Source organism: Bipolaris oryzae (genome assembly GCF_000523455.1).
Source record: "Bipolaris oryzae ATCC 44560 unplaced genomic scaffold scaffold_8, whole genome shotgun sequence".
Classification (NCBI taxonomy): Eukaryota; Fungi; Ascomycota; class Dothideomycetes; order Pleosporales; family Pleosporaceae; genus Bipolaris; species Bipolaris oryzae.
This window is the reverse complement of record NW_006911284.1, coordinates 53,737-78,913: the sequence shown is the minus strand read 5'-3', so window position 1 is coordinate 78,913 and position 25,177 is coordinate 53,737. Positions and strand designations below refer to the sequence as shown.

General features: G+C 51.4%; 12 protein-coding genes across 12 annotated transcripts; 5 read left to right on the top strand and 7 right to left on the bottom strand.

The window, feature by feature from the left end:
• Positions 1 to 196: 196 nt before the first annotated feature.
• On the bottom strand, positions 197 to 2,816 carry COCMIDRAFT_22364 (uncharacterized protein; the record flags this gene model as incomplete). Its single annotated transcript, XM_007685194.1, has 4 exons — positions 197 to 494; positions 544 to 946; positions 996 to 2,758; positions 2,809 to 2,816. 4 exons carry the CDS (start codon positions 2,814 to 2,816, stop codon positions 197 to 199), a joined length of 2,472 nt encoding a protein of 823 aa, XP_007683384.1.
• Positions 2,817 to 3,692: 876 nt separating this feature from the next.
• On the top strand, positions 3,693 to 3,984 carry COCMIDRAFT_32602 (uncharacterized protein; the record flags this gene model as incomplete). Its single annotated transcript, XM_007685218.1, has 2 exons — positions 3,693 to 3,777; positions 3,833 to 3,984. 2 exons carry the CDS (start codon positions 3,693 to 3,695, stop codon positions 3,982 to 3,984), a joined length of 237 nt encoding a protein of 78 aa, XP_007683408.1.
• Positions 3,985 to 4,026: 42 nt separating this feature from the next.
• Positions 4,027 to 4,188, bottom strand: COCMIDRAFT_52010 (uncharacterized protein; the record flags this gene model as incomplete). The annotated part of the gene is made up of 1 exon (XM_007685249.1): positions 4,027 to 4,188. A coding segment is annotated over one exon (162 nt), but the record flags the coding sequence as incomplete, so codon positions are not given.
• Positions 4,189 to 5,190: 1,002 nt separating this feature from the next.
• On the top strand, positions 5,191 to 6,270 carry COCMIDRAFT_1222 (uncharacterized protein; the record flags this gene model as incomplete). The annotated part of the gene is made up of 2 exons (XM_007685174.1): positions 5,191 to 5,532; positions 5,842 to 6,270. 2 exons carry the CDS (start codon positions 5,191 to 5,193, stop codon positions 6,268 to 6,270), a joined length of 771 nt encoding a protein of 256 aa, XP_007683364.1.
• A 542-nt stretch (positions 6,271 to 6,812) lies between these two features.
• COCMIDRAFT_32600 (uncharacterized protein) lies at positions 6,813 to 9,533 on the bottom strand (the record flags this gene model as incomplete). Its single annotated transcript, XM_007685217.1, has 1 exon — positions 6,813 to 9,533. The coding sequence occupies one exon, from the start codon at positions 9,531 to 9,533 to the stop codon at positions 6,813 to 6,815; it is 2,721 nt and encodes a 906-aa protein (XP_007683407.1).
• Positions 9,534 to 9,928: 395 nt separating this feature from the next.
• On the bottom strand, positions 9,929 to 11,158 carry COCMIDRAFT_1220 (uncharacterized protein; the record flags this gene model as incomplete). The annotated part of the gene is made up of 2 exons (XM_007685173.1): positions 9,929 to 10,851; positions 10,924 to 11,158. 2 exons carry the CDS (start codon positions 11,156 to 11,158, stop codon positions 9,929 to 9,931), a joined length of 1,158 nt encoding a protein of 385 aa, XP_007683363.1.
• Positions 11,159 to 12,997: 1,839 nt separating this feature from the next.
• COCMIDRAFT_32598 (uncharacterized protein) lies at positions 12,998 to 14,650 on the top strand (the record flags this gene model as incomplete). Its single annotated transcript, XM_007685216.1, has 2 exons — positions 12,998 to 14,273; positions 14,364 to 14,650. 2 exons carry the CDS (start codon positions 12,998 to 13,000, stop codon positions 14,648 to 14,650), a joined length of 1,563 nt encoding a protein of 520 aa, XP_007683406.1.
• Positions 14,651 to 15,309: 659 nt separating this feature from the next.
• COCMIDRAFT_22359 (uncharacterized protein) lies at positions 15,310 to 15,792 on the bottom strand (the record flags this gene model as incomplete). Its single annotated transcript, XM_007685193.1, has 2 exons — positions 15,310 to 15,653; positions 15,783 to 15,792. The coding sequence occupies 2 exons, from the start codon at positions 15,790 to 15,792 to the stop codon at positions 15,310 to 15,312; spliced, it is 354 nt and encodes a 117-aa protein (XP_007683383.1).
• Positions 15,793 to 18,737: 2,945 nt separating this feature from the next.
• COCMIDRAFT_83080 (uncharacterized protein) lies at positions 18,738 to 19,028 on the bottom strand (the record flags this gene model as incomplete). The annotated part of the gene is made up of 1 exon (XM_007685248.1): positions 18,738 to 19,028. One exon carries the CDS (start codon positions 19,026 to 19,028, stop codon positions 18,738 to 18,740), a length of 291 nt encoding a protein of 96 aa, XP_007683438.1.
• Positions 19,029 to 19,956: 928 nt separating this feature from the next.
• COCMIDRAFT_22358 (uncharacterized protein) lies at positions 19,957 to 21,114 on the top strand (the record flags this gene model as incomplete). The annotated part of the gene is made up of 2 exons (XM_007685192.1): positions 19,957 to 20,107; positions 20,159 to 21,114. The coding sequence occupies 2 exons, from the start codon at positions 19,957 to 19,959 to the stop codon at positions 21,112 to 21,114; spliced, it is 1,107 nt and encodes a 368-aa protein (XP_007683382.1).
• Positions 21,115 to 21,348: 234 nt separating this feature from the next.
• COCMIDRAFT_82889 (uncharacterized protein) lies at positions 21,349 to 22,780 on the bottom strand (the record flags this gene model as incomplete). Its single annotated transcript, XM_007685247.1, has 2 exons — positions 21,349 to 21,559; positions 21,633 to 22,780. The coding sequence occupies 2 exons, from the start codon at positions 22,778 to 22,780 to the stop codon at positions 21,349 to 21,351; spliced, it is 1,359 nt and encodes a 452-aa protein (XP_007683437.1).
• Positions 22,781 to 23,714: 934 nt separating this feature from the next.
• On the top strand, positions 23,715 to 24,672 carry COCMIDRAFT_32593 (uncharacterized protein; the record flags this gene model as incomplete). Its single annotated transcript, XM_007685215.1, has 5 exons — positions 23,715 to 23,768; positions 23,819 to 24,172; positions 24,228 to 24,314; positions 24,382 to 24,472; positions 24,524 to 24,672. The coding sequence occupies 5 exons, from the start codon at positions 23,715 to 23,717 to the stop codon at positions 24,670 to 24,672; spliced, it is 735 nt and encodes a 244-aa protein (XP_007683405.1).
• Between the last annotated feature and the right edge of the window lie 505 nt (positions 24,673 to 25,177).

Here is a 25,177-nt window from a genome sequence, read left to right as displayed (position 1 = left end):
ATCTTTACTTCATAACCCACTGCCTTACCTTGGATTACGACGCTGCCATGGCCTGACTCCGCCTTCTCTGCGTGTAATGAGAAAGGCTACACCCATTGGCTTGGTCCAAATCAAACGTCTTGCTGTCCGTCTTGGGTATTATCCAATACAATCGCCCCTGAAAAATGAACCAATGCTGATGGCGCCCTTGGCAGCTTTAACCAAATTTCAGTCCTTGGGCAGGATCCCACCTCCCGTCTTGCGGAGGTCCGCCCGAAGGCCGAGGATTACCAGACGCTGTAGGGGGGCCACCAAATCGTATTCCTACTTCTGGAGTCCACATACCCGCAGCAGGAGGCATGCTTGCTCTCGTAGGCGTTGGTGCAGTCAGTGGCTCTTCAGCATGTGCACTTGCGCCATAGTGGGGATCCTGTGCGTCGGCTTGCTTCTGTTGCTGCAGCGAGTTCGACGCTGCTTGCTGAAGACCAAGGGAGCTCATCCGCGTAGTAAGATCGCTATCTGTGATCAGTATAGAGCAATAAACTATTGACTGCAGCAGCATACCTTTCCAGATGGGATGCTTCGGACTTGCGGTTGTAGGCAAAAGTCCGCGCTTCATCCCTGAACCGATTCACAATCTTGGCAAGGTCGTTGTAGAACTTGCGCCCAACATCAAGATTGGAGATGATCTCTTTGTACTTGAAGTATGCGTTCTCCAGGTTTTGCAATGCCTGTTCACGTTTCTTAGTAGACTGGTCTCCGCGACGAGCGATCAAAAAGGCAGCGTTTGCGTCCTGTAGCCGTTTGATTGCCTCGGCCTGTTCCTTCTCTTCTTCTTGGACCATGTCCAGATCAGCATCATACATCTGTAGTCGCTTATCGAACAAACTCTCAAACTGTACAGCCTCAATCGTCTGCATAGGATACTCCCGCTCTAAGCGAGCGGCTTCGCGCAGCAGCTCTGGGTCTAGTGTCTTGTCAGGGTTCGGTCAGCGACGTGGCAGTGCAACACCTACTTATGTCATCCTGTTTCGCCTTGGTCCTCAAAGCCTCAATCTTTCGTCGCCGTCTGCTCTCAAGTCGGCTCACTTCATTGAAGCTGCCCCGTAACTTGACGGCCTCACGTTCTACATCGCCAGTGATCGCAGGTCTCCGACCACTGGGCACATAATTCTCCAGTTCATGGTCGGGTCCACTGAGTAGCTTGATGAAATATTCATTTTCCTTGAGCTTCGTCTTTACAATGTTGTCGCTGTTTGTTGCAGCCTTGAAATAGCCATCAATTTCAGTAATCTGGGCGTGTAGTTTGGGCGCAGCTTGCGCGGCAGGTGGTCGGGTCCACTGCTCAGTACCAAATTTTCGACGTGCGCCTTCATCCTCTGCAGCTTCTGAGCGCAGGATATCAACACCTTCCTGGTAGATGGCTTGGTCGGTATACATGAGTTTCTTGGTGTCTTCCATGGAGCGTAGGAGCCGGTTGATGCCATCCTGTTGGCGTATCTCATCAGCGTGGGCGACCAGACCTGGCGGCAGGCCCAATGGCTTCTCGAGGGCTTGAAGCGATCCTGGCAGGTTCAAGCTACGGAGGACCTCGTGAATCTTGTCTGTCAATGCTTCCAGCTGCTCAACAATCTGGCCGTTGACCAATCGATCGCAGCGATCAACATAGATGCTCGCTGCCAGGTGCACTGAGTATGGTACTAGTTTGGAAAAGAGTGCTGGACCAAGCTCGCCATGCTCCCCTAGCATTGAGTTGGACTCTGCAATCTCCTTTGGAACCCTTGCTACTACCATATTTGCTCTATCCAGTATCTTGAGTTCTGCCTTTGGTGGAACAGGCAACAGATATATCATGTCATTGTCTTTTTCGGCCCGCTTTAGGTCTTCGGTTATGCGATTCTTCAAGCCGTTCAAGTCAGCTAACACGGCTTTGTTGATGTATCGCTGTTCTTTGAGGGCTTCGTCGACGCATGTGAGACTGTCGCGTAGTCTTGCAACCTCTTCGCCATACTTGCGCTTCTCGAGGGAGTCGCAAGCTGCACGGTACTGGGCAGCGGCGGCAAAGTGATGGTGCTTTGCTGTCATGTGATGTATCCACTCGCTGCTGATTGCATCGGATTGTATACCTGCGTCCCCCGCTTCATTATAGAGATCCGACACGCGTGCGGCTAACTTTGCAATCGTGGCATCTTTCAACCCATCTTTGACCGCCTTCTGCCAGAAACACTCCTGGGCTTGAGCCAGCAGAAGCTTCTCCAAGCACTCGAGTGTCATGAGATCCATATCCTCTGGAGGTTCGGTCCGAAGATCGGGCAAGATGTTGTTTCTCAGGTGGGACAAAACGCCGGCGCCGAGACAGAAGTTGTTGGCGGCCGCTTTCAACCCGTCTGGCGTGCTTCGGTTGGACGACATTGCCAGTTGCGAGTACATGGCGGCGAGGTTGAACATGATATTGGCGAGTTCGAACCGGAGATTGTTGCGCGATGTCGGTCGGCTCGTGTTGTATCCCAGCGCAGGATACCAGGGGAACTCGACGCCAATGTCGATGGGAAACTTGCCGCTGAGCCATATCAGCTGCGCTGCGTATTGCTGCAGCTTGGGGATGTTGCTCGGATGGGCTTCCTGAGCATGTGTGGCGACGGAGCGAAGCCTCTCGAACGTCTCGATGTCCTTGGTGAACATGTCCGGGTGCTGGTCATATTTGGACGAGATGTACTGCTTGATGGCATCGCTGAGGTTGACCGAGTGCGAGCGTCGGAAGGGAAGGAAGAGGATGTTGCTGGTCATTTGGTAAGCAGAAGGACATGTCGAGGCGTGTATGGTACCTACGAAGCCATGGCAGAGGAATGTTTTTTTGGCTGGCATGGACAGCACAAGCTCTGCCCAAAGACGTCACCGCCGCAGTCGCAGGCCAGCCCAGGTCCCCCGCGCTAGCCAACGTGGGGCCGCTCAGTCTCAGGGTTCAGCATCAGGAACAAGACAAGATTAGCACGCGACGTGGGCCAGACGATGCTGGGCGACTCTGCGTTTCTCTACTTGGCTATAAGGGAAACAAGTAGACCTTGCAACATGCGAGCAGCGCGAGAAACCGTTTGGTGCCTCACGGGCTATGTCTCGGCAGCCTGATCATTGGGCATTTCTGATCGGACCGGTATTCAGTATTGCCATCTCGAGTCTGTCCGGACGATACGGAGCATCGCATCACCCTGACACTCGTTGCTGATGCTCACCACGCGGAGAATGCGGAGCGACAGGTTTATCTACGGAGGCACGGCAGGGGACACGGTGTTGTCGAGAGAATCAGCAATGGCATAATTTCCTTTCTGGGCCCCAGGACGTTCTCCGTGAGCAAGTTTCACCCCACTAAATTGTCCGACCCTCAAACCTTAGATGAGAAATGCAGCTGGCTGAGGCGCAACGGGTTCCACCTGCCGGACTGTCATAGCAAAGGTTGCATGTGTCAGCGGAGCACGACCACAATCTATTGCAATCTAGCCGGATTGCACCATTGTCTTGAAACTTGCTCATATCCCTTGGTCAAAGTCCCTACCTACGCTAGCGCGCGATGTAGTCGATTATATATACCTCTTGCGTGACCGCTTCATGATTGCTAGCATTGAACAACAAAATCTTGCCAAATCCACGTTAACCCTCAAGACCACTACCACCACCCCTCCAACCAAGCCCGATACCACACACCCACAACCTACACAATGACCCACACATACAAGTTCAACGTTGCCATGAGCTGCGGCGGCTGCTCTGGCGCCATTGAGCGCGTGCTTAAGAAGCTCGAAGGTCAGTACCGTGCCCAGCAGCAGTTGCGCCACCACAGACTCTAACAAGCATACAGGTGTTGAGTCGTACAATGTCTCTCTTGAGAACCAGACTGCTGAGATTACCGCTGCCGACTCGCTCGACTACGATACCGTTTTGGAGAAGATCAAGAAGACCGGCAAGACGGTCAAGTCAGGCGAGGCCGACGGTGAGGCCAAGGAGGTCTAGGGCAGAGCATGCACCGCCAGCGGGCAATGATTTTTCTATTACATTTGTTTGATTTTTTTTTGGACAAGACGCGGTGAACATTATTACGGTCGCATTGTGAGCAAGCCTTTGTGCTGCCGCGACGGCCCTGTACACCTCGAGCAACGTATACATAGTAGATGTTGCAATTGAATAAGGATACCCCGCACCATAACATGCGTGTACATACAAATGATGGCCTGTGAAATGCAACGCGTCATTTTGCAGAGACTCCAGTAGCAGATGCAACTTGATATGCCATACGTACGTCAGAGCCGTTGTGGATTTGACTTCGTATTGCGCACCGCCTGCTCGCGGCATCTCGGTGTTCCACCAGATTGCTTCTGCCCCAAGCGGCGCGTCGAGGTCACATGCCACGAGGTGAAGCCGGGTCGCCGTCCCTGTCTGGCCCCTCGCAACGCCCAGTGCTATACTTGTCGCCATGCCATCTGCCACGCTCGTCTTTCCATGGCAGCTGACCACACTTACCTCCGACTCTTCCCTTCACCTCCGTTTTTAGGCCCCCTCGGACTAGATTCGAGTTTGATCATGGTTCTTGGATGCGCGATTACGGTTCGGCGCTGCCGCTGCCGCTGCTTGTGCCGTCTACCCAGAGTCATGGTCCATTGACATGGTCGCAAATGGTGATGCCTAGTATCCTCAATCTGTGCAGCATCAAGACGGCACACAGGCAACAACATTATGCACCAGTCGTCCAAAACAAATAGAAAAACTACACCAGAGGCTCATTGTGACTGCGTCTTTGATACCAAAAAAAATAATTACTGCAAGCCCATCAGACAACGTCATGTTCAAAGTTAATGGTGACGGTCGGGAACTGTCGGTTCGCGAGCGGGCCCTAATAACCGAAAAGTCATCAACCTTCCCAGGGGCTGAGCCGCATTGCAATTCACCAATGCACATCATTAGTATAGCGCAAGAGCGCCATGGAGTAAGCGCGGCATTTATCCCCGTATGACGCTTGGGCATGGCGTCTGCTACCCTTGCCCATGTTACGTGGGTTTGAGTGATGCAGAATGGCTCATCACCTACGTAGTCTGTGATATAAAGCTCTTCCTCAGGCCACAATGTGAGAGTACATTATTCACACCAGGCCTTACAGCTTCAGAAGTTCCAGTCTAGTCGACTTTATATTCAAATCTCTTCTCGGTCCTTCCTCACATCCTCATGACGTCTCCCACAGGAAACTCTAGTATTTCTTTTCCAAGTCAAGCGGACCTCTTCTATTATTGCACCACATCATCAACCTCGCAAGAAAACCTCGACCTCCAATATGCCGCTCCCTCAAGATCCTCAATAAAAGTTGGTGTTATCATTGTCGGTCAAGTCCAACTACTCGACTTGGCCGCTCTCGACCTTCTCGCCATGATTAGCAAAAGTCGAATCAGCAAATTCAACCCCACGGCCGCAGCATTGGACCAAGCCGTGGACGAAATCGACATTCGATATGTTAGCATGACGGGAGAAGGCAGTTTTCCCGTTACAGCTGGCTCACGAATGCCGGTAACGGTGAGCTAAACCTTCGAATTCGCTCCCATAAACCACCACCCACCGAACCCAATATGCCTTTTCCGTCCATCCTCCCGTTACAACCCGCTCTCCCGGCCAAGAAGAACCCGCCTTTTTGGCCCCCGCTGGATTCGCCCGGTCTTGGCTGCTCCTTTTTTTTCATATCAAAGTAGTCATCTCTGACAAGTCTGGCACGGGAGACAAAGGTTAACACGATCCCCTTCACAACTCTTCCTTCTCCCTGATTTCCATCTCCTCCACCCACCGAAAAAAAGAATCCTCAACAACATAACTAATTCCTTTTTCTAGAACTCCTTCACAAACGCCCCCCAATTCGACATCCTCCTCATCCCCGGCACCCCAAACCTAACCTCCCTTCCTCCCCAAGCCTCCTCCTTCCTCACCTCCCAGTGCCTCAACACAAACCTCCTCGCCATCATGACCATCTCCTCAGGTATCGCCCACCTCGTCCAAGCAGGAAGTCTCCGCGGCACCCGCGTTGCGGCACCGCGCTCCCTGCTACCCTATCTGCAGCATAGGTTTCCAGAGACGGAGTGGCAGTATGCGCCTTGGACGCGGCACGGAAAAGTTTGGAGCTGCAATTCGCCCGTTTCCGGGCTGGATATGATGGTGGAGTTCATGAGGGAGTGTTTTTGGGATCGCCAGGAGGCGCTGGCGTGTGTGGTTGGGGTTGCTGGGGTGGGAAGCTTGTATGAGTATAGTCATTGCGATTATTGAGGTTGTGAGTTATGAGGTTTGGAATGCAGATGGCTGGGCTTGCGAGTCTTCTTCTTCTTCTTCTCCTTTTTCTTCTTTTTATGGCTCTTGGGAGCAAACTCTACTCTTTGTGAGACTTCTGGGTTTGTACTTTTGTATCGTTTTTTTGTTCGCGGGGGGCTTCACTGGATCGTAGCGCCGGGTTTGGCTGCTCTCTGGAGGAGATGTAACATTACTGTAGATTTTCTGAGCGAAGGGATGTACACTATCAACTTCTTCTTTTTTTTTTTCCCTTTTTCCAATGTGTTTGTTCATCTAGTAACGCACTGTTGTAGTAGCACTAGACGAAGATAATTACGCGCAGCAGGTCCGAATGAGGAAATCTTGTAAATCATCCTTTACTATCTCATTTCTATTGCATAAAATGAGTTCACCTGAGCTATGTATACATAGCTCCCAATATACTGAAATCTTGCCTTAGTCCTTAATTCTCTTGTTCACCTCAGATTGAGATCCTCGAAAAACCACTACCCTCCCCGCATGAAGAGAGCAGAGCATAGAATCTACTCATACGAATGCATCAGAGTCATAACCCTAGCAAAATCCTGCCTTCCCCACAAATTATGCTTCTTCCGCTTCTTCTTCTTCTTCTTCTTCTTCTCTTCCTCCTCCTCTTGCTGTGTAACCTCATCTGATGAATCAGAGCTGAAACTCGATCGGATCATGGTTCCCTCGCCATCAGCGCTAAATCTTGCATCGTATTGGCGGATACGGTCGGCGACAAGAAGAGCTTCTTGTGTAGCGCTGTCGAGATTTTCGTGTTTATCGTGAGTGGAGAGTGTCGGTGTGAATGAAGGATTCAGGGCGCCAGTGGTGAGGGCTTGGTACTGGGCTGCTAGGCTGTTCGCTTCGGTACTAGCTCGGGACAGGACGTGGTGAGATGGGTGATCAGTTTCATCGTTGGAGTCGCTGCTTCTGTTGAGAGTGGGTTGTGTGGTAGTACTTGTTCGGGAAACGATGCTATCAAGCCATTCTTGAGTCGTTTGCTTTGAATGCAAAGCGCCGTCAGCCTTGTTCCGAGTAGCGAGGCCTGCTTGGAATCGATCCTGTATATCGGTCAGGTTGGAGGTGGAGGCAGGTTCAATACCGGGATTAGGTACATTCCGTCGCTTTGTAAAGATAGATGATTGAGATCCGCCAGTATCATTGCTTACCGCTGGTGCGCTCAAATACTCATTTCTTCCAGAGCCTTTTATCCCAAGGTACCTCTCAGGATCTAGACCTTCAATCTTTCGCATTCCATTTGCTCTCCCCCTTTTGCGTTCCGCCATCTCTTTCCTTGGATTCGAAGAACATGAGCGAGGCCATCCATTACTATCTGCACTCATACCAAGCTTTATTGGCTCATTTTCGTCCAGATCCACCAATCGATGGTATTGTGAACCAGATTTGGATCCAATTTCAAAGGGTGAAATCAAGACGGAGCGTGACAGTTCTCCTGCTTTCGAAAGCACAGAACGAAGCGAGGGTTGATGTTTTTGGATAGCGATCGACGCGACAGGTGTTGGTGATGGAACGAAAGTGGAATGGCCAACTGTTCCTGGGTCGCGCACCTGTTCACTCGGGTATTGAGGAGATACAGGAATTGGGCTACGACAAGGCAAGGAGGGTGATGATGCGGCTGGAATCTTGGACGACTGTAAATCCGAGTCTACCATGGGCTTCATCTCGAAACGGCTATCCATATCTCGTACTGTCGTTGTTTTGGTGGTGCCATCTTCAGATCCGGGCATGATCAGATCATGTTTTTGTTTATGTGCTTTTTCTCGGTACACAAGGCTCTCTTGGCATTCATGACCTGTTTCTCTAGATAGCTGCTGCTGCTTCTCCGTATAGTATCGCGTTTCTCGGTCATTTTCAACATTTCGACAAATACCAGAAGATTCATTTTTAGGTCGGTTGTTGGGCTTAGAGTCCTTCTTCTCGTTACACACAAGCGACTTTACTCCATGGCTTTGTTTTGCTGTATATAGAGACAAGCTGACATTCCGATGTTGACCTTGGACGCTTTTGGGCGGTGGCGCCGGTAGAACTCTAGGCGGTGGCGGAAGATTGTCTTTGTGCCATCTCTTCTCATCTCTGGGAGCGATTCTGCCGTTGCCTGTCATGGCATTAGAGCGGCTATTGTCAACGGGAATGCGATTTTTGTCGGCCAATTGTCGGGTTCTCGTTTGCGAGTTGGTGTCTTTTGCATCACTTCTACTAGTATAGGTAGTAGAAGGTCTGCTTTTCACACTGTCTATCACATGCAAGTCTGTTGTAGACTGACTTGTAAGCAACCGCGAACGGATACTGGGTGGAGCTTGATTGCTAGACCGTCCTGCATACGTGACTATGGGTATGCCCTGTGGTACGATGTCTTCGCCAGGGATGAGTTGCAGAGGGCAAGGATTGACTTGTGGGTTGGGTGCTTGAGTGTCAGCTACTTTCCATAGCAACTTTAGCTTGTTCCAGTGACTGCCATATAGCCGACTGGTAGATGATGACTTCTTACTCACAGACGGAGCTTCGTACTCGATGATTGGCTGAGAGTTTGGCGAAGAAGACAGTAACTGTGTAGTGAAGTAATCACGTGTATTTGAAGGGATGTAATTGCCATAAACGTCTCTCCCGTTGTTCAGCGGCGAGATGGGGCTGACTGACTGAAGAAATGGGCTGTTGGGTGGTGTATACTCGCGATTTCCTGTTAATGGCGATCTGGGTGGGAACAGTGAGAGCGGAACAGGCCTAGAGGGGAAGGCGCGATCAGTGCCCCTACTGTCCGGCCTCAAAAAGTCAGCCATAGGAGGTGCAGGGTTCAAGAATCCATGTTCAAGCGATTCAGATACTTTGGTTGTCATGTTTTTGCTACGATAAGGAGATGACGGTGAAGAGTCGTTGGTGAGACCCAGTCCGATTGTATTGACTGTCGAGGTTGCGCCACGGCGATTGCTCAGTTCTGTAGCGGTGTGCCTCGATTGCTTGACACTTTCGTTGCTCACCACAATGCAATCTTCCGACCTACTTCGATTGCTCTTGTTCAAGGCTGCTAGGTATGACAGCAATTGATCCGGGTGCAGTGGCTCTGGAAGATCGCCAGAGAAGTTGACTTCGAGTCCAGTCCTGCTGTTTTGAGGTTCATCCAGGCCATCCTCTTCCTCGCTGCGATCCAGCCTTCTCTTCGAAAACATTGAATTGCTGCTATCCCAAACCTCCCGGGGTTCCGAGTCTTGATTGCTGCACATTTCGTTTCTCTCACAGATCTCGGCGGGCAATTTCTGCAGCGTGTCCGCCACCGCACAGCCGGTTTCCTCAAGTGGAACTCGTGAAACAGAATATGAAAGATTTGCAGCCATGTTCACAGTTTCTGAATGCATGGTGTATAGCTTTAGTCGATATGCTACATCATTCCGTGAATGGCTATGAATTGATAGGGGGTGGGGTCTTATGTGATTCTGTTGAAGAAGTGACTTGGGTCATGAGGAAGGTGCGCTAGCGTTGGGGATAGGACAAGAAATGCGACGCATCAATTTTCAAAAGCAAAGATGTGTGTTCGAATGACCTTGTCAGCTTTAAGTAGCCATTTATGAGGTATCAGCTGCAAGCAAGATTCCTAACTACTTCTCCAGCAAAGATGGACCTACGTCCCATCGCCCAGTGTATCGTTACCGGGAACATCAACCTCAACACTACCTGCCACATACTTCACCTTATGACCCGAGGACTTGTTCTTACTCTCAATTTTCCGCATATTCCTCCTTGGAGCCGTCGGAAATTCATCCTCTGGAATAAACTTCTCGGGAAACCTTTCCCCATCATCCAGTATGCCTCCGTCCTCCAGATACTTGACGAGCTCCTGCACATTATCTCGAAGGTAAGCCAGGCTTGCGTTTTTCAACGCATGCGCAGAACTCAACTGCCCGCGCAGTGCATCCATACCGCGATTCTTGTTCCCTGCCGCGTTTATCGCATCGAGTATCGGCCGCAGGCTCACGTTCGTCATCCCGTGATAAGCATCGATGCCGTTGATGTGTAGAAACTCGTTGATACCATTGTACATGGCGCAAATCTCGGGGACGGTCCAGTGGTCCCGTCTTTTTTCGTGCACCCAGCTGCTGTCTGAGCGGCGTTTAATCTGGCTGATCCACTTGTTGTATGCGGACACCCAGGCCCTGTTATTGGGGTCGATATTTTTGATCCGCGTCTCACCGACGTATATCCCTTCGTACTTATGGGTGCGTGCATGAAATCGACGGAAGACGAACCTCGGAGTCCAGAACTCTGTTTCGTCATCTGCAGTTCGCTTCCATCGCCATGTGGAGGCCTTAGTCCAGGGGGAATATGTAGCATTGTTTCCAGCTTTGAGCTTCTGAGGAACCTTGTATGCTGTTAGCTCAGGAACGAAGAGAGTACCGTGTTCATCGTTCTCATCGTCTTCGGCTGACTCGCGTTGCTCAGGCAATATGTCTCTTTGTTTGTAATAGCCGCTACCATCCGCCAGCTTGAGATGAAAGAAGGCTTTTATTTTGGTTGCGTCCGTTTCGTGGGGCTCGAAAGTTTCTTCTGGTCATCTTGGTTTGTTCATGAGCTCGCGGTCAATGTACGGCGCTGGATTGTCCGACAATTCGCTGTCACTATCTTCAACCGCATGGGATAATGAATCACCGCTGGTGTTGAACGACTGATCTGTACTTTGTTCTTCATCGGATGGCGAGTTGTCGGTATCGACATTGTTAGAGACCTCTGGAAGCCTGTCCAACTGCCCACTGATTGGTGTCGACGTTCCGCGCTGGGGGGAAGCCTCGTCATCTGAGTCATATTCTCCCGTATCTGTTTTCTTGCCGATACTGTAATCGGGAGGAAGTGACATATCGACAGTTACATTGACCGCTCAAAAAGGTATCGTGAAGCTGTAGTGTGGCCTGTACAAGGTGCTTTAATGACGAAGTGCCCAGTTGAAGTCTGAGTGAGTTTGTACGTACAAACATATCAGAGGGAAAACAATTCTATGGAAATAACGATAGAAGCGTTTGATACTTCGCTCTTGTTCCATGTATTGACGTATGATACTTCCGAAAAGGGGAGGCATAGTGAAACAGTTGGGAGGTGCTGAGAGTAGGGCCGCTTATGGTACACACTGCCACATTTAGAGTCTGGCCAATTTGATAAGTGAATGGATATTTGTATGTTCATCGTTTGAGATATTCATGGCTTGAGCCTATAAAATGTATACTTTGGTAGTTCTAGTACCAAAGTATATATACCGAATGTGACTACTAGTGCACTGTTAAGGTGCCTAGTACTAAACATGTTTTTTGATCCATTCTTATAATACGCGCCACAGGTAGTGTGATTAAAACTGTATATTCTCGCTAGATTACTAAATATCATCTTGTGGGCGAAATTAATTTTGTCATGCACTATCACCAGCGTAACTTTTCTAATTCGGGTCGCATGTCTTTCCGCTAGGTGACAGCACAAATGTGTCTGCAATTCGACAAAGTGTGATGAGAGCTGCTACGAGATTGTTCGGGAACTACTTTGTCAGAGCAATTGATCTGCTGGCGATTGTGTAGCTTTGGAAAACTGGTGCGTGCAAATAACCCACGTTGACATTGTGTTGGTCATGACGCAGCGGATACAACTAACCACCCTCCCTGCCTCGGAATGAAGGATATATATTGCCACAATAGCAGGACTGGAGGGCGACTCTGCTCTCACAGCTAGGCAAAAAACAAGTCTTATCAATCAAGTATCGAGAACAAATTCCAAAGGCTTTCGCTGTACAATGGCATCGACAGAGCGCGGGAGGGTGCGGGGGAAAGATTTTCCCTTGCGATCTTCGATCACGGCCATTTCTTTCACTAATGCGTATAGGTGTAATCCTATTTCCCTTACAGATCGCCATGCCTCAAATCAAAGGTCAGCATCGCTTCACTCACTAATACACCCCCTGGGAGGTGTTGTGGGGAATTGAAAATGCCTCAATCAATCAAAGGGACTGGGAGGCGATCAAGACAAACTTTTCTTAAGAGTTAGGGATATTGATCCATTTTGGTACGATGCGGATTTGTAGCCATGATGTTTGATTCGATTCATTACCTTATTAACTTTGCTAATGAAGCTACCTGTTACCTGTGACGAGAAATAATGTAGTCGGTCATCGATCTTTTGCGCATCGACGCAATTTTTCCTCATCAATTCCACGGGCAGGATTGGGCTAAGGCATTTACGATGGCGAAGTCAATCTCAACATCTCGAGTTTCCAATACAACAAATTTGTGAGAGACAGTCTGGGATGCGCGACTGAAAACGACATTGTTGATTTCTTCTTTGTTTTGTTGTGACAACCCTAAACGATGATTGCTCTCATGTTTCCCTCGCTTTGTCGGCGAACACAACACTTTGACTTACTTTCAAAGGAAGCCGAACGAACAGTGGCCTCTGTGGACTTTCAGATAACACTTTCAAAGCGCTGCCAGCATACTGACCACGAGCTTTCATTCTCGGTCATTATGGGAACCCCGATGTACTTATTGCTTCACCACCCAGAACAACCCTACAAACAACTAGATCAGCATACCAAAACCTAGAACTGGATGCGATAGACTGCAACGCTTCCAAGGCAAACATGGATACTTTCACCAACGATATCACACTTCCTAATACTACGCCGAACTCCAAAAAGCATATACCTCTTCTTAAGAAAATGCCTAAACGAGCTGCTGAATCTCAGCTTTCGGACGGAAACCCTTCCAAGAAGCAAAACTCTAGGGAAGTAGACGATTCTGTCTCTCCAAAACTCCAAAATAGAGTGGCAGATGATTCTCACGTGGCTGTTACAATAGAAGAAGACATCATCGATGTTCAGGAGGATGGTTCCGCTGCACCGAACGACATGCAAGATATTGCAGACGATGAATCGAAAGATGAGGTCATTACTGGTATGTCTGCAGCTAATGATGCTAACACAAGTTCCAAGACTTCCAACAGCAAGTCGAAAAAGACAAAGAAACCTCCGGTTGGCGATGGCTTCGCAACTTTCACCCACAACACTGCAATCCCTCCGGCCAACCCCTTCTGGGGCATCAAACCCATGCCTGGCGACCCACGTCCCGATTCCATCCAGCCCTCAGCCCGAGAAAGCAATGGACAAACCAACCCACCGCTATGGGAAGACCGGGGCTACCGCTACAAGCGCGGCTCTCGCTACGTCAAGTACTTTGGTCCCATCCCCCCATCCGACATCGATTCCCGAGAACAGAACCTCGATCAAGAAGCCTTGCACATCGTAAAACTGATTGATATGCGTCCCAAGAGCAAAAGAGATCCAACACCAAAACGCACACCAACGATATACTGCTACGGGAAGACACCGAAAGACTGGAACAGCATGCAAACGATCAAGGCCTTAAACGACCGCCGCTACCAAGCCATTGACCGCACAACCATGGATAGACCCTGGCAACGCATCGAGCGCGAGTACCTAGCCTCACTCTTGCGAGACACACCCGACGCCTCCATCTGGGAGCTGACTGAGCGTCACAACGCACGCTTCATGGGGCAGGACTTCACCGAAGCCACGGGCTTCGGTTTCGCGAACCTATCTTCCGGGCGAACCGTCGAGAGCGTCCGATACGAATACACGACGTACAAGCCACTCTACGATGCAGGCAAGGTGCCTGAAGCAATCCGGTGGCGCGGTGATCCATCCGTAGAAGGGAAAGCAGTAAAGGAAAGTGGGCGTGCTGAACGGGCATTCGGGAAGCCGAGTCGGGCGCTGGAAATGGCGCATGATGCTGCAATCGGGAGAGAAGACGACGACGACGACGATAACGGCGAGGAAGCGAATGCAAATTCATCAAACAATAGCGGAACAGCAAATCCATTCAAAGGCCAAGAGAAACTCAACTCAGACGACGAAATGCTCCTCGAGCTAGCCGGCGCATACGGCAACAACCTATCTCCCCACCTCCTCAACCCAGGTATGTAAATACCGCAGCCGCCCAAACTCGCGAGTGGCTCCGAACCAAATTTCGACAGTAAGTAGCACGTAGTACTAAATCTTGTCACAGAACCCGCCGCAAAACCCACGGCACCAACCCAGCAACTCCTCACAACAAAGACACAACCCCACAAACACAACACTACTCCTTCCTCCCCCGCACAACCAACTCACTCGCCATCCAAACAAGGCAGTCCCAGTTCTAGTTCTACCCGCTCCCCTCCCGCGGCGCACGACACCAACATGCAAAACGACTTAGTATTGCTCGAGTCTCCTGCCCCGCAACGCCGCACCTCGCTGCACGCGATGCGCAAGGTAGAGATAGATGAGAATTACAGTGATGAAGATGGTGTTTGAGATTTTCCTTTTCCTTGAATGAGATAGATATATAGTTTTTGCAATGGTAAGTGTTGCAACTGGTAAGAGAGAGAGAGAGAGAGAGAGAGAGAGAGGTATAGGGGATAGAATGGAAAAGGTCAAGCAAGTAAGTTGGGGTATTTTTGTGTAGTTATAGAATAGGAGTGTATATATATATATGTGTGTGTAGAGTCTGGGAAAAGTCATGGATAAAGTTTTGTTCTTTTATAATTGTAATCTAGTGATGACGGTTTGTAGTTTTTTTCTTTGTTTTAGTCACATGGGGGTGCATTACACATCACTATGCATGTTTGTGCATGCTTGTGCTGCACAATCGTTGGAACAAAAAAAGTGTGTGTGATCTCGCAATCGACAATAACAAGTCTTGATTCATTTCCATCATTTCGTACACCTTTAACGTTTTTTTTTACAAAAAAAAAAACTACTGTTACACATAGCCATGTGCCCTTGAGTATTGCGATAACCGCAAAACGCCCCGACGCGAGTCGCTTCCAAAGATCCCTGGTCCTCTAATAAAAAATAAACAAATCCTAAAACGCCCCATTTAGCCACCGTGGGTAGCTGTTAGGCTAGTTAGCCGCGCCTGTCGGTAACCTTGCCTGAGCTGTTACCCTTTCAGCCCTACATGGTATTGCCCCTCACCCAATGAAGTCGATCTCACGGGGGTACATAAGCTCCGATGCGTCAACGCTGCCGTCAAGTCCCGAGCCTATTCCCAGCAGATCGGTATTGAGCCTTGCCGCATCGAACTGTAGGCTGGGCAGAGAGTTCGGAGCATCTCCGCCGACATGCACGTCAACCGCATCGTCAGAGCTGCGCGTGCACGCAGCTGACGACGAGGCCTCGTGGTGCATCGCGTCGTGCATTCGGTAGTATCGCTGGCGCGCCCAGAGAAGATATACGGCGAAGGCGTTTCTGTGGTTTGGTATGCCGATGGGAGCGAGGGTGCCGCGGGACGGGTACTTGACGTGGTAGCGGTGGGCTAAAAGTGGGGGATCAGCGGGACGGCTCAGGAACATGGATTGCGTGCCTCGTTGCTGGTACGCGCGGCGTGGGCCAACAGCATGCTGTGTTCACGCATGCGAGGAACAGATATGACAAGCTGACTCACTGTGAGACATGTTTCTTCGTGGCAGTGAAGAGTGGAATGGTCCGTGTCGGTATGGTACTCGTGGGGTACAGTGAGGTGCTGGTTGATGTTCACTGGGCACAAGGAGGTTGCAGCCCTTTTGTATTCGGCGCTGGGGGGTGAAGTAATCTAGGGCAGGGTCGAAGCGGTCGATGAAGGCGGGGCTGTGTTGCTGAGGGTGCAAGGAAGAGGACCACGCTACTATGGTATGCGTTCTGTAGGGAGCAGGAGGAGACGGCGTTGTAGTAGTGGCCGTTTGGTGAGAAGCAGAGAGAGAGAGGCGACACTGTAGTGGCAGTAGTTTTGCAGAAAGCAAGTGGAGGCAGCGGTGCAGTGATAAGTAGGGGGAGGGCAATGTAGCAGCAGCGGGTGTTGGCGGAGGCGGCGCTGGAGTGGCACGCGTGGTGTGGGAAGCAGGGAGACACGGTGCTGTAGTGGCAACGGTAATGTGAGGAGCAAAGGAGAGTAATGTTATAGGACAATGGGTCCAAGGTGATATAAGAATAATCGGTTGGCGAGGGCACTTGCTGACTTGCGCAATACTACAGTAGAGGCAGGTAGCTAGATGCGCAAATGCGTCGACGCGAGGTTTTTATCTGGCCCACCCCCGGCCGCTGATTTGGAGGCCATCGTCGAAGCAGAGCCTCAAGGCGAGATTTCTCGTCACTCGTCACTCGTGTAAGCCCTACTATGAAACCAATGCCTGTTGATTTAGCGTCTCTTGGCTAGACGCGATAACAATCGCGGCCGCTCACCACAGTAGAGGCCAGTGAGTGACTGCGCGCGAAGAGATGACTTTAACCGGACTAGGATGGGAGCGGCGGCCAGGTTGGCTCCTTCCCCAAGAGAGCTTGCGGATCCAGCTCTCGGCTCTTTAGCAGCTGCAACAAAAGCCTAACACGCACACCAAGATAGGCAGGGTAATCTGTCATGGCCCAAAAGCCTGAGCGTCGGGTCAAGCTATTCCCAAAAGAAGACGCAGATAGCGTTGGGGTGGCACTGGAATATGTCAAATGTTGTTTCACATCTTTCACCGGATCAGCTGCAGGTGAAATTGAAGAAACGTGACATTGCGCCCGTACGTAGAGACAGCAAAGACGCGAGAGCCTGCACACGCCCGTCCCATGCGCCTACGTCAAAGCTTCACGCAAGCAAACATGTTCGCGCGCCTACTGCGCCTGTCTGACAGGCACAGTTTTTCAGGTCCGGCCAGTCAAAGGTGCATTTCTTTTGGCCCCTTAGCTGACGCGGTCCACCATGGCTCAAAAAATTTGGGTGGCCACGTTGTCGAGTAAGTATGCGAGGTAGTCCCCCTATCGCCGCGAGTGCGAGTGTCATCTTGCGCTGCGGGGAAGGGCACCACTAGACCACGAGGGGCAACGTATGATAGCGCCGAATGCGTAGAGGCCCGGGCTGGTAAGTACGCAGCAATGATGGCATCTCACCCAGTGCTGCATTATGGTCGTCAATACTTACTTAGACAGTACAGTCCTGGTCAGTGCGTGCACCTTTTTTTTTCCTGTGCCCTTTTGACCCTTCTTACGTACTTTCAGCGCGTCCGGACCCCTGGCCATGTGCCACAAGAGTAAAAAAAAAAGGCACACGCCTGCTTGGCAGACACTACAGCCTGTGTTGCGGGTTCCCCGGGAATGTTTACAGGTCAAGATTAATTAACGTCTTGTGGGGTAGCTAGATTCGACTGATCCGTCATAATCGTTGTGCCTTGCAAATGTCGTGCCTTGGCAAGCATGCACCTGTTGGGTGTGCAACGTGCTTTGCCACCGTCGTATCCCGATGTAGCAGTAGCAACGCTGCGCCCCAGCGAGCGCCCGCTCTGGGGAATGCTGCACCAGTTCTTGACATCTGTTCAGTCTTCTGTAGCCCGCATTCCAATGACCAGGACACTGGTCTGGTGGGCGGCCCGCATGGTCAGGGCGCCGCTAACATGAATTTTGTTGAGAAAGAGAGCACGGAGCCTGTTTGCCTGATTCTTGAAGAAGCCCTGGCGCCAACGGGCTCAGTCCTGAGCTTCGTTTGCCTGGTAAGGCGTTTTTCGGAGCTTTGGATGTGGGATAGAGCTAAGTCACAGCCCAATGCTTCCATGTAGATTGTGTTCTGCAATCATCTCTCAAATAATCGTCTCTAGCACCAATGGCACTGCGTAAGTTGTCGTGGTAGATCATGAACAAGATTGATTGACCCATGGATTGACGCTTATCGTTCCTTGGCAAAACTTATCGGTCCTAGGCCTCGGTATGACACGAGCACTCCCCGCAACTCCCCACAACCCCTCGCCACCAACGGCATCAACCCATTACTAACATATGCAATATACATGATTGCGAATCAAGCACACGTTTATACTGGTATTATTAATTGCACCTCCTCCATCGTCATCTCGAATCTACCTGACTGACTTCACGCAGCTATCACTACATTCATCCAGACACACACGTCTCATCTCTCGGACCACATCACTTTGGAGCGAACAGAGCCATTCCGCTGCGGCGCGTCGGACGGAACCTTACGAGACCCATGAGCGGATAGCGATAACATCCATGAAGCGGTCCGCGGGGCTTCCTCGGTCGAGGGCTGGGGTCATCGTACAGAAACAACTCGGTTGTACAAGGGCCTACCGATACTTGGATGCTGCTGCGACGGGCGACGTCACTTTAAACGGCACCCATCACCGTGTCAAATCTGTATGAGCATGCCAGGTATGCCCTGGTAAAGTGACATGCCACCCGGCCGGCGGTGTGACGTCGCATAAATGTCAAATCGTCAACGCTAGATCGCCCGCGATCGATGACGGGATATGGCCGTGGGTTGTATCGAATAGCGGCGACGGGCGGCCCGACAAGCTGGAACGAGATCGCGACTAGTGCGATCGCATGCGAACTGGTACCTGCATGACGCAGACGATATCATGTTTCCTGTTCATGGGGTTGAGACGTCGCTAGTCCGTCGACGCGAGAGCCTGCGATACCAGGTTCGTACCCTGCCCAGGATGGTGTCGGGCAGTGGCTCGTCGTCGGGAAATGGAGAGGGGACTTCAGAGGGAGGGGTGGCTGAATCGCGGTGCTGGAGATGCTCTTCGTCCATGCGGAGGAGGTCTGCGTGGAACTGCTGCATGATGGATAGTGCTGGCGAGTAATCTGAGCTAAGATGGTTTGGCAAAGGCGGCGGGAAGGCTTCTTGGCCGGCGTAGTAGTGGTGCTGGAAGTCCATGGTGATGTCTCTGGGCGTGGTGCTATCTGCAGTGGATGGGTTGAGGAGTCGTATCTGGAGAGACGATATCTGGGGATCGCGCGAGTTTATATCCGGGCTGGTGAGAGATTATATCCAAGCACTAAATAAGTATCCGGTGTCGTCATGTGATGTTGCTTCTTTCCACGCCCAATGGCGCGTGCCACGATGACCATCATGCCTGTCTAGCACGAGCCCCCGTGGTTTCAACAGAACAACAAATCTGGGCCGCTCCATAGCGCCTTGTCTCTGGATGTACTCGTCACAGTCATCGTCATTATCCTGTTGGAGCCAAATTGCGCCAGCTTCAGGCCCTGCAGCACGCTGACAGATGGACCTGCGTCAGGGGCATGCGCACCGCTCCTCGTCTCCGGCCATTGTCACTAGACTAGGCGTTTCAAACATCCAGGTACGCGTATGATCAATGCTGAGGCATTTGCACACCTCACGATAGTCTGCGATAAGCATCCATGGTGTTGAGGGGCCGCATCGGCTTGCGCATTCCGACAGCGCCCTGCCACCTCGGCTGCCGGGCGATTCCGGCCAGTGACGTTGCACCTGAACACCTCGATGGCTATGCTGAGCACCTTGCCGCCATGGCCACGACAAATAGAAATAATGCTGCTCCCCACACATCTTCGGCGACTTTCTGCCCGCTGCTCAAGCTCCACTGTCTGCATTCCCTCGATACTAGCCCGCCCATCGAGATTCTTCGTTATAAAGTAGAGAGATCTGCCCGTGATGCCAACCCCACCCTTCTCCCAAGATCGCCGAGATTGGCTGAGCGAGATTTCCGGCCTGTTTTCGCACCAGAAGAGCAAGAGTTTAAAACAGACACAGTCGACATCTACAATCAATCTCAACACTGGCATTCCAAAGGCATTCGACGCAGTTTCTACTACCAGCCAAGATGACACCTCCGCAAAAGATCAAGCAGTGGCTTACAGGCCAGGACGGTCTCGATAAGTTGAGAATGTCAGAGGTAGACTGCCCTACACCAGGCGAGGACGAAGTGCTGGTGGAAATTCACTCTGTCAGCTTGAACTACAGAGATACTGAGGGTACGTGTTGATGTATCGCAACTCTACGATAACGTCACTGATCACGTGCAGTTGCAATGGGTCTCTACAACCACCACTCCTCTGTCGAACATCCCCCCGCAATCGTCCCATGCAGCGACATGTGCGGTGTCGTCGTTGCCGTGGGCCCAATCTCCTCCAACACCAGCGATCCCTTCAAAAACCCAGCCTTTCAACTCAAGGAAGGCGACCGCGTCATCAGCACCTTCGCCCCAACCCATCTCTCCGGCCAAGTCAAAGCCTCAGACGTCGCCAACGGCCTGGGCGGTCCCGCCCCAGGAGTCCTAACCCAGTACCGCGTCTTCCCCACCTACGGTGTCGTCAAAATCCCAGACTACCTTTCCGCAGACGAAGCAGCATGTCTCCCCATTGCCGCAATGACCGCATGGATGAGCCTCAACTGCATGCGCCCAAAGGGCTCCATTATCGAGCCAGGCGAAACAGTCGTATGCCAGGGCACCGGCGGCGTCAGTATTTCCGCCTGCCAAATCGCCACCGCCGCGGGTGCAACCGCAATCGTAACCTCGTCTTCTGACGAAAAACTCCAGCGCGCAACGCAGCTCGGCGCTAAGACGACGATTAACTATCGCACGCAATCTGACTGGGACAACGCCGTACTCTCCGCCACAAACGGTGAAGGCGCAGACATCATCATCGAAGTCGGCGGCGCACAAACCCTACGCAAGTCCTTCGACTGCGTGCGCTTCGGCGGCTTAATCGCATGCATCGGGTATCTATCCGGCAAGCAAGACGACAACGCTTCCGATCGCACAAACACCAACTTGCTTTGCCTCAAGCGCAACGTCACGCTCAAGGGTATCTTGAATGGGCCCCGCGATGAGCTAGAGCGCATGCTCAAGTTTTACGAGGAAAAGGAGATAAGGCCCGTTGTTGATCGCGTGTGGGGGTTCCACGAGGCGGATCAGGCATTGAGGTATTTGTTTAGTGGGGGTCATTTTGGGAAAGTCGTTGTTAGGGTTAAGGAGTGAGTCGGGAAGAAAAAGAAGATGATGAAGAAGAAGAAGAAGAAGGATTAGTGTTGGGGGGAGTGGGGAGGACCATGTTGTGTATTATAGTCATGGAGATAGATAACAAAGTATACAACAAGAGCTAGTAGGTTCTTTTGTTTATGCGAGGCCACCTGGAAAATAACAATAGTAGTTAATTTTATTTACAACCCCCCCCCCCCCACACACACACACACCTACACACAGACATACTAGTTACAGTTTTGCCACAGCCCCATCATGCTCGTATTCGCTCAATTCCCTCCTCTGTCTCCCCTTGACCCTCTGACTCCCGAATTCCTTGGCCTCGCCATTACATTTGGCGAGCCAGTCTTGACTCTTCCACGCCCAAGCTGCGTCTTTTTCGTCGCCGTTGGACTTGTCGAACAGGACGTTGAGCATGTATGCGCCTGCGACGGGGAGAAATCTATTTCCAAAGTGTCAGCATTTTTCTGTGGCTGAATGAGAAGAAGAAGACGACGAAGAAGGGGAAACTTTACTTGTAAGAGTGAAAGCTACCGCCGACGGCAATGTATAAATTGGTCAGTTGTGCGTGTGGGTGGCGGCTTAGGAGCCAATCTTCACTGGGTGTCACGGCATCGTAGCATATGCGCCATCGACTGGGGACGCGGTTTTTTGTCCATTGCGGCATGGAAGCGTGAATGAGGCGGGTACTTTGCTGCTTGAGTTTCTCGGGGACATCGGTTTGGTGTCTGCGTGAGGGAGCGGTGATGCGGTGGCCCGAGGGGGTAGTCAGTGTGTTTACGATTTCAGAGGTTAAATCGTTGATTTTCAAGGTGCGATTGGGGGTGGAAGGGGGGATGATGTCGATTTCGCTGCCGATGACAATGACGGGTTGGTCTTGCGAGACGAGGGATTGCGTGTCCGAGTCGTTGAGCGTGTAGTATGCTGAGACGCGGCCGACGGCTGTGACTTGGCGCTCGATGCGGTCTTGGTGCGGAATTCGGAGAGCGTCTTCGAGAGGAGACATGAGGGTGCTGGTCCAGGCTCCGGCTGCAAGGACTATCTTGTCGGCGGTGAAAATGCGTCCGTCTCGTAGCTTGGCGCCGGCAAGACCGGATTTGTCGCGGTTGAGGATGAGTTCTTGGACTTCGCCTGTTATGCGCTTGACGCCGAGTTCCAGTGCGACTTTGGTGAAGCTCTGGGTAGCCCTTTCGGCATCGCACCATCCTGCCTCGGGGTTGAAGTAGCCTTTGCCCAGGCGCTGGGTTTGGACTCCTTTGGTTATGTCGTATTTTTCCAATTCACCAGGATCAACATCACGCGTGTAGTCGCCTCCTCTTTCGAGAAACGTCTTTCTCACTGCATCGCCAAAACCTCCCTCTTTACTATCCAGTACAATCCATCCCGTCTTGTGGAAATGGCCTTGGACTGCAATGCTCCAGAACCAGAAATGAATTGCTTCGTTGGCGAGATTACAGTACAGATGTGAGTCGTAGTCTGTGCGAATAATGCGATTTGTATCAATGGCTGCTGCTTGTTTTTCTTCCAGAGGTGATGTTGTATCCCAGCGGTCGACTATGGTTATGCGCGAAGGATCCTTGTATTGTTTGCTGAGATGGTATGCAGTCGATGTACCAAAAGTACCAGCGCCAATGATAAGCACAGTTGGCTCCTGATTCGCCATGGTGATTGCTAGTAAGATTGAAGGGTTTAGGAAAACTCTAGTGGTACTGTGAATGACGATGACATTTTGGTGTTATGGATAAGCCTGTTACGCTAGTGCTGCGGGGTCTCTGCGGATCCGATGTGGCAGCTTGGCCAAAACGGTGCATTCTCATAATCAAGAAACTGCCTCGACTTTGTGTTTTGATATTTCGGGACAAATCTTTCCGGGTGGCCATCTAGGGATTGAAATGAGGCTTGACTGAATGATGTGTGAACACCTACCATTCTCGCTTTACGATGCCGGATAGTTGATCAGCCTCTTCAGCAGTCCCGGAATCTCAATTCGAGTACGTCTTTCTGACCTTCTTCTTTCCCGACAAATTCGTCTAATACTACATTTAGTTATTGCTCAGCCTCGATAAATTCGCTTTGCATCGATTACGTCCTTGCGCAGACGGCTGATCAAGGCCTTTCAAACATGTCCCGTGGCAGAAATGGTAGCACGGTAATGCTTGCGCATCATGAAGAGCTAGAAGAATGGATTCAATACATGTTCTGTAACTGCGATATTGAGCCAACGAAAATGTTGATGGCGTCTAGAGGATTGACTACTTGGAATGTTAGTGCCACTCAATCAACACCTCTTCCACATCAACTGTGCTTGACCGAACATGGACTAGCGCCGAGGCGCTCGGCAAACCTTCCCCATGGAAACGAAGAAACGGTCGAGAGTGGTACAATCAAAGGAACAGCCATTGAGGTATAAAGACACTGGCAGACGTCAAAAGAGGATGCAGAGATTGTAAAGGATTTCAAAGATAAGCAATACTCCAAGCTCGCCGTGCCGAATCGAATTGGGCTTTGAGCGATAGGACCCGGTGACTCAATCGGAGGCGGCCCCACCCAGTTGAAGTCTACAGTGCAGAATCAGCAACTCTGAACCTGACATCACCATGGCTCCCAAGATTCATCTCGTTCGCCACGCCCAAGGAGAGCACAATGCGACTGTATGTCTGATGGGGGAGCAATCATGTTGGACGAGTCTAACACACAACAGCGCGACTACAGCATTCGCGATGCGGTACTAACAGCCAAAGGCAAGGAGCAATGCCGGGCCCTCAGCGCGGCGTTTCAACACCACGATGAGATAGAGACGGTGTTTGCGTCTCCACTGCGGCGGACAATTCAGACGGCAGCGCTTAGTTTCGGACGGGTGCTGTCGCGGCCAGAAGTACCGTTTGTGCTGCTACCGGCGCTGCAGGAGGTCAGCAACATTGGATGCGACGTAGGGCTGGCGGATAGTGCGGCTGATTTGCAGCGACTACTGCCTGATTTGTTCGAGGCTGGAGAGATTGACTTTGATCTCAGCAAGATTGATGCTTCAGCAGTGACGCCGGGATGGAATTCCAAGGTCGGCACATGTCACTGGTGTGACGTCAGGATATGCGCTAACGGGTCACGTGCAGGACGGTTACTGGGCGTACGAGAAGACGGCCATTAGCAAGCGCGCCGCAGACGTGAGGAGCTGGCTATTCCAGCGTCCCGAAGCCCAGGCAAGCACAAAAGCAGACCAGGGGCAGAGTTTGCCAGGTGGCTGACTGACTGACTGACTGATAACAGGTGCTGGTGGTGACGCACGGGGCGTTTGCTCACTTTCTGACTGAGGACTGGGACGTTGAAGATCCCATGCTGGGCACTGCATACAAAAATTGTAGGTGCATATCCGCCACAGTTACCTTGGGCGACGCTGACGCCCGGACAGGTGAGCATCGCGTGTTTGTCTTCACGCCTGACTCGACGGCCGCCAAGGCCCATGTGGAGGAGACGTGGGAGAGCAGACGCGGGAGAAGCACGGTAGAAGTCGAAAAAGACCCGCACGTCGTCGATGAGTTCCTGACTACGGCCGCGTAGATAGGTGGTACATCGGCATGGGAGGACTAGGGCGAGCCAATGGGCCTCGCGATGAGTGTTTAAAAGGCGCACTGTTGAGGGCGTGTGTCGCGTGAGACGGGGGGACAGGGGGGGGAGGGGTTTAGTTTGTGGAGGTGGGAAAGTTCTGTTGCATGCGATCTGGAGTTACAATGTAGTATAGCAGCGCTACGGCACGCGCCTGTCGATAGAATGCATGTATGCATGAAAGCATGTATGTGTATGCATGAAAGCAAGTGCCAGGCCCTTGAAAGGAGCGAAAAGGCTGGGGTAAAGATAGGGATTATTTTTTTTGCGCAGGCAATGGACACAGACAGGCGGTGCACAGGGTGATTGGCAGGCGCCTCTCTCGGCAATGCACTCCACAAGACCCTCGTTTTTGCTAGCACTAGGGTCAGTGTTATTAGCAGATAGGCACAGGTGAGGGTGCAGGTGTGGGTGGTACAGCTAGTGTAGAGTAGAGCAGGGTGAGGGCAGAGGTTTTGCT